The sequence below is a fragment of the Rhinolophus sinicus genome, linkage group LG06 (assembly GCF_036562045.2).
Source record: "Rhinolophus sinicus isolate RSC01 linkage group LG06, ASM3656204v1, whole genome shotgun sequence".
In the NCBI taxonomy this organism is placed as follows: domain Eukaryota; kingdom Metazoa; phylum Chordata; class Mammalia; order Chiroptera; family Rhinolophidae; genus Rhinolophus; species Rhinolophus sinicus.
Genome location: NC_133756.1, coordinates 125086075 through 125101010, shown reverse-complemented (window position 1 = coordinate 125101010; position 14936 = coordinate 125086075). Strand labels below are relative to the sequence as shown.

The 14936-nt window shown below is 39.7% G+C and overlaps 1 protein-coding gene across 3 annotated transcripts in view; it reads left to right on the top strand.

The window, feature by feature from the left end:
* DENND5A (DENN domain containing 5A) overlaps window positions 1-14936 on the top strand; it is a 77056-nt gene that overhangs the window by 37138 nt on the left and 24982 nt on the right. For all 3 annotated transcript variants that reach the window (XM_019728812.2, XM_019728807.2, XM_074335971.1), the window contains 5 exons: window positions 5144-5461; window positions 6660-6875; window positions 7717-7951; window positions 13554-13704; window positions 14376-14469. In XM_019728812.2, the coding sequence (XP_019584371.1) occupies window positions 5144-5461; window positions 6660-6875; window positions 7717-7951; window positions 13554-13704; window positions 14376-14469 (1014 nt within the window). The remainder of the gene's footprint in view (window positions 1-5143; window positions 5462-6659; window positions 6876-7716; window positions 7952-13553; window positions 13705-14375; window positions 14470-14936) is intronic.

Below are 14936 nucleotides of genomic sequence, written 5' to 3'. Positions count from 1 at the left end.
AGGTTATCACTTTGTGAGGGGTATAAATGTCTAGCTATTACATTGTTTTGTACAACTAAAACTAAAAAAAGATTTTAAAAAAAAAGATAGGCAGGCCTTGAGAGAATGCTTCTCCTCTTGCTGTGAGGGTGGCCTGCTCCTCTTTCCTATTATTTCAACTACCAGAAGAATGGATTAAAAATACGTATGTATATGTTTATTTCCTACTTCATTCTAAATAGAGTTAAAGCATAATTAGGAATAAGATTGTTTTGTTTTCCTAGAATTACCAATAGAACTGGTCTACCTTTTTAGGTCATTTTGTGGCTGGTATGAAACTGGCTGGGAGAAGGGTTTTCTACTCTGCATTTCTTAGTCATTAGAAAGGCCTGGGAAGAAGACTTTGGAATATATATGCAATGGTGTCAACATGACTCTGTTTCCTTTCTCCATTGGAATTTTTTTGGGGAGATGTGTTTTGGATGTAACTGAAGCATATGAGTAAAGGGACCTCCAAAGAAGAAAGCATTCTCATGAATTGAATTTGTGTTGTTGGGCACGTCTGGGCAGCATGCTTGATGAAACTGCGATAATTAGATCACACCTGTAACATTTGAATTATAGTCAAAAGCATCTTGTTACTCTTTTTTCTCTCTCTTTGTTTTAGAATTAAAATGTCTTCTTTGTAGCTTCTTTCATTTCTACCCCTTTGGCTCATTTGATTCTGTAGAGCTTTGTGCTATTTAGGATGGGATAAGATTAATTAAGGAAGAAAAGATGTAAATGATTGAGAAAACCAGTGACTTGGGGTATTGGGTATTTGTCTACCCATAAATATACATGAAGAGTAGATACCAGAGATTAGAGAATGGGGAGTGTTTTGTTGTTTGCTCTAAACAAGTGCATATCAGTATTGACACCTCTTCCTAGTAAACCTAATTATAATTTTATAAAGTCAAACTAAGAATAACAACAAAAAATGGTTGAAGGTGCAAAATCAAAAGGCATGCATGCTACATGCATAATCTAATATATAGGTCACTGGGCAAGAAGCCAGATTTCTTAGTTTTATTTTCATCTTTGGCATTGGCTTGCTGTATACTTGGGGCAAGTTCTGTTCTCTGTAGGATGTCTCAGCATCATTCTTTGTGTGCTTCCTGTACTCGTATGTGGGTGTATGAAGAAGCTGCTAGGAGATCAGTAGTTTTCGTAGTGGGATTGTTTGAGAAACCATGGATTGTTTTAGGAACCTAAACGTTTACTCTGTCGTGGGGTATTGAGGCTTTCACTCTTGCAATATTCTCCATCTTTGCTGCATCCTTTGCCTCTCCCTGTGTCTATTTGGGAAGAAGTGGTGACAGTGGGACTAGAGAATACCTGTCTATACTTAGTAAATAGTTCTGGATTTTCAGAGACCTACTTAATCCAGACTGTCCCTCTAAAGGTCATATATCTGTGGGGGCAGTTACATAGCTGGATATTTTCTACGGTGATTTTTTTAGCAGATAACATCTGGGGTGTCTGAGTCTGTGTAGTTCCCATAAGAAACTTGAGGCTGAGGAGGAAAGAACTGACTTTCTCAAGGAGCAAAGCACCAGGAAAGGTGCACATAATGAATAGAGAGTGATGACAACTTTGGGATATTTCAGAAATGATACATGTTTATATTAAAACATTCTAACAGTGCACAAAAGCATAAAGAATAAAGTAAAAGTTACTTCAAGTTTTACTACCCAGATACAGCTCCTTTCAATATTTGGTGCACATCCTGTGGTGTCTTTGCGCTGCTAGAAGGAAGCTTTGAGGCAGGATGGGGAAATTCACCTGGGCCTGTACAAGAGGGGGGCGGGGGGGGGGCGCAATCAGGGTGGGGGTGGGGCAGGCTTGATTTGTAAAAGGGACTTTATCCATAGGGCTGGAGAGTGTACATTCCCTGACTCCCTCTATATCAGAATTCATCAGATGCCCATCGTCGGGCATCACAAGTCTGTGAAAAGCCCTTTGTTTTTTATACCAACACATGAGCTCAGCTGGCCCTGGGCAAGTGAGGGTGCTGAGCTGCCTCCGTGAGGCGTCCTTTGTCCTGTGCTTCTCTTCTGGGTTCACGGTCTGAGGCCAGCAAAGAGGTACTTTGTCCTCAGCTATTCAGGGGAAGCAAGCAGAGGATAGAAGAGTAAAGAAGGGGGTGTTACTTCTTTCTATCTTGAGTCCTTCTTTCTTTTCTACTTTTGCCCCTCCTTTCTCAGGTTACTCCTTCACTTACCTTTTTCCCAGTAATCTGTGTGTTGGGCTCCCCTTCAGTGAATAAAATGGTGATAGAATAGGGGGTGGGGCTGGCTGTGATTTGGTATTAGGAACCTCTGGCTGGGAACGGGCATCATGACCTCCTGCAGGAAGAGATTTGGGAGACTTTTGGGGAGTTTGAGGAGCTATGTGGTCACTACCTCAGAGCAGCTAAGTCTTCCCATGGTCTTTCCCAACCAGGCAGGAGGTTAACTGAGGAAAGCTGATTACTTGGATTTAGTGCCTCTTCCAGGCTACTTCTTAAGCTGTTTTGCAGGAGCTGGCCTCTTCTCAGTCGAGGAAAGTGGTGCGTGAGGAGTTTGAGGTTGGCTTGCAAGATGCGTCTGTTTGCCAGAGCCCTCTGTGTGCTGTCAGGAAACAGCATGAGGCTATTGTATGAGCCTGTAATTGAATGGCCTCCTGTTTCACTTTGCCTTCTTACCCTACCTCTTTTAGCCCAGTCTGCAAAGAATGGCTAGTGGTGTCTACTCAGAGGCTCCTGTCTTAACCTAGTCATCTCTGAATGTGCCTGAGCTGCTTTCTCTCCTCTAGCCACCTCTGGCCAGGAGTATATCCACGATATGTGGATATAGCATTTGGAGTTCATAAAATTCTTTAGACAGTCTATATTTAGCTCACAGTAGTGGGAGAAAAGCCAACCAAGCATTGTTGAGTGGATGCAATTATTTTTAGCTGCCTCTATGTTTCTTATTGCACAAACTGCTTTTTTTCATCTAAAGAGAGAACTGATGGGGTAAATGATTGCATTGTGTACCCCGGTGGTACACAGTGCTTTGTTCTGTAAGCTCATAGACAGGGTTTATGAGGCAGGCAGGTAAGCGTCACGACTAGATGATTTAATTCTGTCTTTACTATCTTTTTTAAATGACTTGATCTGTGAAAGCATTTACAATTTTAAAATCTTAAATAAATAAACAAGTAGCCCATTTTAGGTGTTAAACATTTATCTATCCTTTAACTTAGACAGAGTTTAAAGTTGTTATCTAATGAGGAACTCTAGAAAGAGAAATTTATAAAGCGATTCTTCTAATCTTTGCATTGTGGATATGGGAAAGTTTTCTTTTTTAGTTATAGATTGGTAGGCGGAGTAATTTATGCACTGAGCAAATGTGGACCAGGATTTTGTTATACAACAGCCAGAGGAGGGACTATTTAATAATGGAGCTGGAAAAATTGCTTGTCCTTAGGGGAAAAGAGTAAAACGGGATCCCCACCTCACGCCATAACAAAATAAACTTGGGGTGGATTAAGAAATTAAATGTCAAGAGCAAAAGTATAAATCTTCTAGAAGAAAATAAATATACCTTTCTGACCTCTGGGTAGGGACTTTGCAAACAAGATACAGAAAACACTATCCATAAAATAAAAGCTTGATAACTTTGATTTTTTAAGTTAAGAAAAAGACATCTTAAAATGAAAAGATAAAAACTAGGAGACGATATGTGTAACACATATAACCTACAAAGAGTTAGCATTAGGAGATGACAAAAATCCTACAAATCAGTAAGATGATAAACAACCCAATAGAAAAATGGGCTAAAGACATGAAAGGTATTGCACAAAACATACACATTTCTTTACTTCACTAGTAGTCGGAGAAGTGTAAAATAAACGTACCAGTGTCAGTGGCAAGATTAAGAAATCTGATGATACCAACATTAGCATCTTTTTATTATGGAATTTTCCTATCTAGTAATACTGTATATGTTCATCCATTTATAGAAGTTTTATTTCCACAGTGATAATAACAATATTAATTAACATTTATTACATACTATGGGTCTGGCACCGTGTTAAATCTTTGACACTTATTGTCTCCTAATCCTCAAAACAGACCTATGATGATAGGTAGTATTATTATCCCTATGTTTTATGAATGAAACTGGCAAACTCTTAAGCATTTAATAATGCACTGCAGTGAAGGAAATGTCAGTTGTCTTGGAAAGAACAAGTTCATGGGTATAGGATACATATTTTTAAAAAGTCCTTTCTGATTTATATCTGCAAGAAAATTCTAACAGGGACAGGAACTATAAAATATTTAAGTTAAATTGAAGAAGAAATGTGTAAGAACACTAAGGAGAATAGTGGATGGTTAAGAGCTTGAGGGTATGACTGAAGTAAGGCTAGCTGAGTTCAGAGCCAGGCTCTACTAACTAGCTGTGCAACTTTGTACAAGTTATTTAACTTCTCTGTGTCAGTTTTGTCTGTAAAATAAGAATAGAAAGATATTGTCAAATTGTTCTTTGTTAATTCAGATTACCCATCTTACCAGTAGTGTATGAGAGTGCTTGCTCTATCGAGAAGCAATCTTAAAGCCAGAAGGAAGCACAGAAATCACCAAGACCAGCCACCAAATCTTGCAAATCAGGTCTGAAGCTCAGAAAGGGATAATGGTATGCTCAGTGTCATATAGGGAGATAGTGACAGTCAGGTCTGGAACCTAGACTTTCCGACTCCTTTTGTTCTTTTTATTGCCGTAAGAATTCACGAATTCGACAAATAATTTTATGAGCATTTATTATTATATATGTGAGACTTTTGTGCTAGATGCTAAACATCTATCATCACATAATCCTTACCACTGTCTAAGATAAGTGTTTTTATCTCTTTATTTCCGTTTTATACCTGAGGAAACAGAATCACAGAGGTTAAGTAACTTTTCCAAGATCATACACCCAGAAAGTGGGAGGGGAAGCCTGGAACTCAGGTTTATCTCCTGAGCGCCATCTTCTTTATACCATACTTCTTACGCGCCCATGTCAGATGTCTTCTCTCCCCTGTCTTGTTCATTACCCTTTCTGAAGCTTCTTCCTTAATGCTCTGGAGTTGTTCACACTCACCCTGTTTTGACTGCCAGGCTAACCTCTGCTTTGTGGACATTGACAACCACTTCATTGAGCTGCCAGAGGACTTGCCTCAGTTTCCCAACAAGTTGGAGTTTGTCCAGGAAGTCTCTGAGATTCTCATGGCATTTGGCATCCCACCTGAGGGGAACCTGCACTGCAGCGAGAGCGCCTCCAAGCTGAAGAGGCTCCGCGCCTCCGAGCTGGTCTCTGACAAGACCAATGGCAACCTCGCAGGCTCCCCTTTGCATTCCTATGAGCTCCTCAAGGAGAACGAAACTATCGCCAGGCTGCAGGCCTTGGTCAGGAGGACTGGGGTGAGCCTGGAGAAGGTAAGATGCTGTGTGAGTCTGTGACAGTTTTGTGCTAGGGTGCTGTGCTCAAGTGTGGGGTGAGCGAGCACTGAGTTCAGGGCAAGGCATATGTGTGAGCAGTGAAAGAAAGCTCTTGTGTAGGAGATTCAGCTCCCATACGTTATCCAAGTAAATGCTACTTGAGTCTAAATCTGGGATTCGATCTGGGTAGCTTCTCACTTGGGCATCACGGAGAGCGTGTTCTCATTTAGTCTGAACACTACAGCAGCGTGACTTGAAGGGATGGTGTTGGTAAACTGTGTTCAGGCCTCTTTCAGACCCATTGCCCTGTGAGTTCCATAGCAACCTAAAGCATACAGAGCAGGTATTGTTAACTCTCTTTTGATAGTTCAAGGAACCAAGGCTTAGAGAGCCTGAGTGTTTTGTCTAACATTAAATGCCTAGGAAGTGGCTGAGCTGAGGCTAGAACCTGGTCCTCTTGAATTCTAGTCCTGTGCTCTTTCCAGGGATGTACTTAGCTTTCCATTTCCTGACTTTGATTAGACGATTAGTTTTCTGCAGTTTTTTACCCATCTTTACCCTCCCCCATTCTCACTGTTAAATTACTTTTGTAAATTACACATACGCAAAAAGGGCCAATGGAATCATTTTGTTGGGCTGATTTTTACTGAAGTGTGAAATGTTTCATTTTTCTCCTTTATTTTGCTTATAAAGCAGATATTGAAAAAAACCATGGCCAGGTATAGAGGAGCAGAGAAATATTTAGAGAGATTAAAAAGGTTATAAAAAACAGAGTAAGGAAAAATTCTTAGGGAGAGAGATAAGGAAAGTGATATGGGGAAAAAAATCAAAGAGATGAAGGGAGAGCCAGAGTCTGACCTTGTTGCTTCTTTGCATTTTCATTTTCTCGCTGACTTCCAGATTCCCTCCTGGCCCTGACCCTTAGATAAATAGCACCTTTTCCTCTGTTGCTGAATTTCTCTCTGCCCATAATAATCACTTTCATTGAGTAGCCAGTACCTGCAAATGAAACACTTATTTCTTCTCCATGTCAGAATTCCTTTCTGTTTTTCCCCTTCCCATTATTTCTTCTTTATTTTCTCCATTTGCTGCAAAGTAAGTGACCACTGTGGGGGTAGGAGGGGACAGATGAGTTGCATTTCTTTGGGATAAAAGGAAAAGCTGTTTGTTCTCAACTGTTGTTCCTTTTTTGTAGCTGGAAGTGCGTGAAGACCCCAGCAGCAATAAGGATCTGAAAGTTCAGTGTGATGAAGAAGAACTCAGGATTTACCAGCTAAACATTCAGATCCGGGAAGTTTTTGCAAATCGTTTCACTCAGATGTTTGCAGATTATGAGGTGTTTGTCATTCAACCCAGCCAGGATAAGGAGTCCTGGTTTACTAACAGGGAGCAGATGCAAAACTTTGATAAAGTGAGTATCATCTGCTGGGGAGATGGGGAGGCACGGAGATTTAACTGAAGATGAGTTTTTCTTCCATAATACAGTTGACCCTTGAACAACATGGGGGTTACGGGTTCTGACCCCTCCTCCTGCTCCCCCACCACCTCAGTCCTTAGTATTCCAGGGGATTGGTTTCAGGACCGCTGCATATACCAAAATCTGCAGATGCTCAAGTCCTTCACATAAAATGGCGTAGAAGAATGCATGCTGTCAGCCCTCTGCATGCACAGGTTCCCAACTGCGGATCGAAAAGACTATTTTTGATCTGTGGTTGGTTGAATCCGCAGATGCAAAACGGGATATGGAGAGCCAAGTGTATATTTAATGAAAAAAATATGTGTGTAAGTGATCCTGTGTAGCTGAAACCCGTGTTGGTCAATGGTCAATTGTATTATATGCTGGAAACAAGTTCATGGTCCTTCTGATGCTGATAAAATACAAGGTCTTGTTGCTTTAGAACAGAGTGCTGGTTCTTACATCAGCTGATTTACCTTCAGTCAGGGAGCTCTCTTAGCAAAGGTGCCCATGCAGGATGAACATCAGGATTCTGGGAAGATGGGTTGCCACAGTAGGTTGCCTGAGTCAGTTTGGACTAGTGTGTCAAAGTTTCAGGATATCTGAAATTATAAGTAGGTTAGTGAGAGTGTTAAAAAAACACTGATGAAGAGATTTTGCTGTTTGTTTTTTCTAAAGACTTAGGAAGCTTCAGAGAAGAATCAACCTATGGATCCTTTGGGTGCACTGCCTTTGCTGACATACCCTCTTCCCTCTTCCCGGTCGATGACTATCTGTTTCCTTCTGCTCCTACCAGGCATCTTTTCTCTCAGATCAGCCTGAGCCCTACCTGCCCTTCCTCTCAAGATTCCTGGAGACACAGATGTTTGCTTCTTTCATTGACAATAAAATCATGTGTCATGATGATGATGATAAAGACCCTGTGCTCCGGGTATTTGATTCCCGCGTAGACAAGATCAGGCTGTTGAATGTTCGGACACCTACTCTCCGCACGTCCATGTACCAGAAGTGTACCACTGTGGATGAAGCAGGTGGGGCCTCCTTGGCGCTGCACTTCCTAGCTTCCTGGATCATGTCACTAATGTGTCCCTGTTCGGAAACATGCCAGCTGCTTTCTTTGTTTCTGCTTTTGCATAAGTTGTGCCCATAGCCTGAACTGCTCTTTCCTGTCTTTTCTGCCTGGTTAACTTCTTCTCATCCTTTAACAGTGTCAGTTAGGAATGGGTCCTGCTGCAGGTGATAGAGAACCTGTCAGCAGTGGGTTACATAGATGTGGTGTTGTTTTTCTCACATTAGCAACAAGTGCAGAATTGGTGGTTGCTCAGCTGCCCAGCAGTGTAATCAGGACCCGAGCTGCCATCTTTTTACTCAGCTGTCCTTCGCGTGTTGACTTTTGTCTTCATGCTTGTTGCCTCATGGTTACCAGAGGTTTTTTATGTTCAGGGCAAGAAGAGGAGAGGTTGCTACCAGATGTATGTTCCCTCTTATATCAGAAAGCAAAAGCTTTCCCAGAAATTCCCAACAACTTTCGTGGCCTCAGAGGCCAGAACCGTGTTAGTGACCATCCTTAAGTGCAAGGGAGGCTGTGAAAGTGAGTATTGAATGGGGTGTAGTGTTACCCTAAACAGTATTGGGGTTCTGTTAGCAAGAAAGAAGGGGCAAATAAGTTAAGAGTAAGCAGTTGACAGTGTTTGCCACAGAAACCTGGCTGATATATCTCCCCTGTGAAGCCTCTGTGTTTCTGCGGTGCTGTGTTCTAACCTCACCTCTGTAATCTCTGTTCCTTTGAGCTGTCATCAACAGGGAACAATTTAAGAGCAGAGACTGTATTTACCCATTTTCTTACCCCCACTCTTCTAACGTTATACATAGCACGTATAGATGTTAGAAGTTGTTTGCTACATGCATGATTGAAAAGGCCTTTTTGTACATAGACGCCTCATCTAGATCAGTTTATTAGAGAATAGTCTCAGTTTGAGGTGTCAGATTTAAGTAGTGTGTTCACTTCCTTGTGGGACGTTCAGTGTCCTTCTAGTCTTTTTGTATAATTACTCATTCATTTACCAAATAGTATACGTACTGACTACATGCTTAACATATGATAAGTGCTCAACAGATATTTACTGAATGAATGAACATGCCAAGCATCTTTCTAGGTTTTGAAGATACAACTGGTGACAATTTGGGCCAAGTCCTGCCTTCATCGAGTACATTCTCTAGCCTTCTGTCATTCCCTTTCAACTCTTGTTCTAGGCCTTCATTAAGATGGCAGTTCTCTTGGCTAAGGCCTGGGGATATGTTGCCCATGCATGTGGACTGCTCTGACACAGTCGTCCTTGCCTCCCGGCTGCAGATTCCAGAACCCTGCTAAGGCTTTGGTCCTAGGAAGCTTGGTGGAGATTTTTATAAGACTGGAGGTTTAGAGAAACATCTCCCAAGCCATCAGTTTAAATCAGGACTTCCCAACCCAATCTTTTCATGTTGTGCTACACTTGAAAGGAAAATATTTGTATCTGGCTGACTGGAATAAAGTGAGGAGTCTGCTTATAGCTGTAGGCTGTAAAGCGAGAGGCTCTAGTCAGTTGAGGCCTTGCCTATCTGCCACGGGGTTGAGCCAGTCAATTCTCAGCCCATCTGTAATCCATTTGTTGAACACCAAACACCACAGTGTACTGATTTGAATTACTTTGGTCTCAGCTGAGGCCAGAACATGTGTTCTCTTGGGTCTGTTAGAATGTGTGGTTTGGGAAATGGAAGGAGGGTTAACTAACTCTCATTTGTATGACTCATTTCAGAAAAATGGGTGTCACAGAGACCTTTCAGGCAACTCTGGGCTCTGCTCCCAGGAATAATGGGAATATCTTTGCCGTTGGTATATCCCTTCGGTATGCCCCGGAGAGAGAGGCACTCCAGCTGTGCTGGAGCAGGGCTCTGGCCCCTGGCCTCAGATCCTGAGCCTGGAGGAGTCATTGAGCCACCTCACTCCATCCCACATGGACACCTCAGCTTCTTCAAACAGTCTGACTAGAAAGTGTTAAAAACATAACGAAAAGGCTGTTTTCGGAGATCCTTTAAAATGTTACATTTGAAAGGGATCTTGATGATGATCATTTCTACTCACCCACTAATTTTATAGCTAAAGATGTTCCTTTGGCTCACACATGTCCGCAGGGCCTCGAATAGTCCCTGGTACATTTTAGACACTGAATAAGTTCTGTTGAGCAAAAGTAAGGGTGGGAGGAAGTGAGGGAGGCGCAAAGAGAGAAGGCAGCTTGACCTAGGATAACAGCAAGGCCCAAAGGTTGAGATGTTTTTACATGACTAGAAAATACCAGGAGAGTTACCAGCTTTTAAAATTTTCACCCTTTAAAAATTTTGAGGTATAATTGACCTACAATAAACTACACATTTTAGTTTTTTTGTACACACAGACACACACACACACACACACACACACACACACACACACCAAGAATTGGCAAACATACCCATCACCCTCAATAGTTTTCCCTTTTATAATACCTTCATCCCATCTCCCCACTCTCTCTCCAAATCCCGAGGGCAGTCACTGCTGTGATTTTTGTTACTGTAGAGTTTTCATTTTCTAGAATTTTATATAAATGGAATCATACAGTATGAACTCTTTTTTTGTTTGTCTTCTTTTATTCAGCATAATTATTTTGAGATTCATTCGTGTTCCTTTTATTGCTGAGTAGTATTTCATTGTAGGGGTATTATTAAGTTTTTCTTATCTCTTTATCTGTTGGTTACCATTGGGCTATGAACGTTTGTGTACATGTTTTCTTTTCCCTTGGATAAATACCTAGGAGTAGAATGACTGGATCATATGATATTTGTATGTTGACTTTTTAAAGAAACTGCCAAATTGTCTTTCAGAGTGATTGTATGTTTTGCAATTCCAGTAGTAGTATATGAGAGTTATAGTTCTGCCACACGTTTGACAACATTTAGTATGGTCAGTCTTTTCATTTTAGCCATTCGAATAGGTTTGTAGTGGAATCACATTGTGGTTTTGATTTGCGTGTCACTGATGACTAATGATGTTGAGCATTTTTTCATCTGCTTATTTGCCATCTGTTCATCTTCTCTGGTTAAGTGCCTGTTTAAATTTTTGCCCATTTTTTATTGGGTTGTTTGTTTTTTTAAGTATTGAGTTTTGAAAGTTTATATTCTGGATACAAGCCCTTTAGCAGATATACGATTTGCAAATATTTCCCTCACTCTGTGGCTTGTCTTTTTGTTCTCTTAACAGTATCTTTTGAACAACAAATGTTTACATTTTGATGAGGCCTAACTTACCAGTTTTTAAAAAATGGATTGTGCTTTTGGTGTTGTATCTAAGAAAGTCTTGCCTAACTAAGGTCACGTAGATTTTTTTCCCTCTATATTTCCTTCTAGAAGTTTTATACTTTTTAAACTTTATATTTGGGTCTATGATCCATTTTTTTATAAGTAGTGTATAAGTAGCTAATAAGCTAAGGGTCCAGGTTCATTTTTTCCCCACATGGACATTTAGTTGTTCTGCTGTCATCTGTTGAAAAGACGATTCTTTCTGCAGTGAATTGCCTTTTACCCTTTGTCAAAATATAAGCAATCTGTGTATGTGTAAGTCTAATTCTGGATTCTCTGTTCTGTTTCATTGATCTGCACGTTTATACCAGTACCACACTGCCTTAATTGTTGTACCTTTATATTAAAGCTTGAAGTCATGTAATACTTGTCCTCCAACTTTATTCTTCTTTTCTTTTTCAAAGTTGTTTTGGCTATTCTATGTCTTTTGTATTTCATATATATTTAGAATCAACTTACCAGTTTCCACAAATGACCTGAGGTTTTTATTGGTATTACCTTGAATCTATATATCAATTTAGGGAGAATTGATATTTTAACATTATTGAGTCTTCTGATCCATGAACCTGGAGTATCTCTCCATTAACGTAGGTCTTGTTTAATTTCTGTCAGTGTTATGTACAAGTTTTGCATATCTTTTGTCAGATTTATCCCTAGGTGTTTCATATTTTTTGGTGTTATTGTAAAGGTATTTTAAAATTTTAATTTCTGATTGTTCATTGCTAATATGTAGACATATAATCGCTTTGTATATTGATCTGTATCCTGCAACCATACTAAACTTACTCTTAGTGGCTTTTTATACATTCTATCAGATTTTCTATATAGATACTGATAATTTTACATTTTCCTTTCCAATCTGGATGCCTCTTATTTCTTGCGTTATGTAGAACCTTTACTATCATGTCAAATAGAAGTAGTGAGAGTAGACATCCTTGTCTTAGTCTTGATTTTAGATGGAAGGCATTCAACATTAAATATGATGTTAGCTGCAGGTTTTTCACCTTTTATTAGTTGAAGTTATATGTTTCTGTTACTAGTTTGCTGAGACTTTATATCAGAAGTGGATGTTGTGTTTCATCAATGCTTTTTCTGCACATATTGAGGTAGTTACACAGTTTTTAGTTTTAGTTTGTTAATATAGTGAATTACATTGATTGATTTTTGAATGTGTAAACCAACCTTGCATTCTTGAGGTAAACTCTATTTGGTCATGATGGATTATCTTTTTTGTATATTATTGAACTTGATTTACTAAAATTTTGTTTAGAAAAATTTTTACATTTTTGTTGATGAGGGATATTGGTTCATAGGTTTTTTTTAAAATATGTTAGTCTGAGTTGGTATTACAATAATGCTGGCCTAAAGAATAAGTTAAGAAGTATTTTCTCCTCTTCAATTTCCTGGAAGATCTTGTGTAAGTGATATTTTTTATAGCTCTTTGGCAGAATTAATCAGTGAAACCATCTGGGCCTGGAGGTTTTTTTTGTGTGTGTGTGGTTTTTTTTTTTTGCAAGAAGGTTTTAAACTACAGATTCAATTTAAAAAGTAGCTGCATGTCTATTCAGGTTATCTATTTCTTCATGAGTGAGCTTTGGCAGTTTGTGTCTTTCAAGGAATTTGTCCATTTCACGTATTGTAAAATTTGTTGGCATTGAGTTATTCATAATATTCCCATATTAGTGTCTATAGAATCTGTAGGAATGTCACTTCTCTCATTTCTGATATTGATAATTTGTGTCTTTTCCTTTTTATCCTGACCAGTTTGACTATAAGTTTATTAGTTTTAGTGATCTTCTGAAAGAAGCAGTTTTTGGATTTATTAATTTTCTCTGTTTATTTCATTGATTTCACTCCAGCTGTTATAATTTCCTCTCTTGTACTGACTTTGAATTTAATTTGCTCGTCTTTTTATACTTTAGGGTGGAAGCCGAGGTCATTAGTTTGAGACCTTTTTTCTTATCTAAGATAGGAGTTTAGTGCCATAATTCTTCTTTTAAGTAATATTTTAATGACATACCACAAATTCTGATATTTTGTGTTTTCATTTTTATTCAGTTCTTATTTCCCTTTTCTTTTTTTGATGCATGAGTTATTTAGAAGTGTGTTATTTAGTTTTAAGACATTATTGATTATTGTAGTCAGAGGACATACTTTATATAATTCAAATTATTTTAAAATTTATTGAGACTTATTTTATGGTCTAGAGTATGGTATATTAAAAAAAAATAATTGACTTTTGTTGTTGTTATTTTCATCCAGAGAAAGCAATTGAGCTGCGTCTGGCCAAAATTGACCATACTGCTGTTCACCCCCATTTACTTGACATGAAGATTGGGCAAGGGAAGTATGAGCCAGGCTTCTTCCCAAAGCTGCAGTCTGAGGTGCTTTCCATCGGGCCGGCCAGCAACAAGTGAGTCAACGCCAGGGATTCCCTGATCCAGCTCCCTCATCACAGCCTTGTAATCATCCCGTTTCTGGGCCTGAGTGGGTGGAAGACCCCCCGAGTTTTCTAAAGCAAATATGGAGAAGACCCAAACTATCTAGGTTGTTCACTTCTTTGAATAAGAAAACAGGTGACAAGATATCATCAGCTCCTATCTCCACTGTGCAAATTGGGATAGGTCCACATGCCCAGGACCTGCACAAAGCCAGGCTGCAGATGGGTTGAAATTATCTCATGACTGAATCACATACAACACTAGCGTTGTGTCTTCAATAAGTGCTGTTTGAAATAATTTAAGAGTCTGAACTGAAAGTAGATAACTTAGTAGGATTGCTGTTCTTTATTTACTATTGGAGATGAGTGTGTCAAAGTCCAGACAGAGTTGACTGAGTATAGTTTTGGATCGGCACTTGTAGTTTTTGTAGATTTTTTTTTTAGAGAGAAAGAGAGGTCTGTGTTCCCTGGGAGTTATCTTTCTTGACCAGTCACTGATCTTTAAGCTACTCTTCCTCAACTTCTCTGAGCTATCTCTGGTGACTTCCCAGCATTTGTTCCTAGACATTCAAGTTTTCTCCTGTTGATTGACCTTACTTTCTTGGTGGGATGATATTCTTAGTTGCCTGCTTTGATTCTTTCAGGTGGACTAAAAGGAACGCCCCTGCCCAGTGGAGGCGGAAAGATAGGCAGAAGCAGCACACAGAACACCTGCGTTTAGACAATGACCAGAGAGAGGTGAGACACCTTAAGAATGACAAGGAATGCTATACTCTCCTTCTTTTTCCTATTTCATTGGCCTCTTGTCTGAATCACATGTCCTAGCAATGACCTCTTGTCTGAATGTGGAGCAGACGTACAGTGACCACTGACCCGAGAAGGTAATTTGAGGCCAAAAAATGAAGCAGGCAACTCCATAGATTATAACAGAGAGCATTTGAAGTAGAGGAAATGTAGGATCAAAAGCTTGGTGATTGTTGTGTATGGAAGCTGTGGGCAGAATATTTTGGAGGCAGAAGGTACTAGAGGTAGCTAGCAAGTTAAAAGACAGGTAGTAGTAGTCCAGGTGATAATAATTAAAGCCTAACCTTGGGGGTTGGTAGTAGGGGCCGATCGAGGGGCCAGAAAATGGAAGAGACAGAATTGTACTATTGGAATTAATATGGGGGAGAAGGAAGTTGTGGGTGAAAATGTTGGCTGTGAAC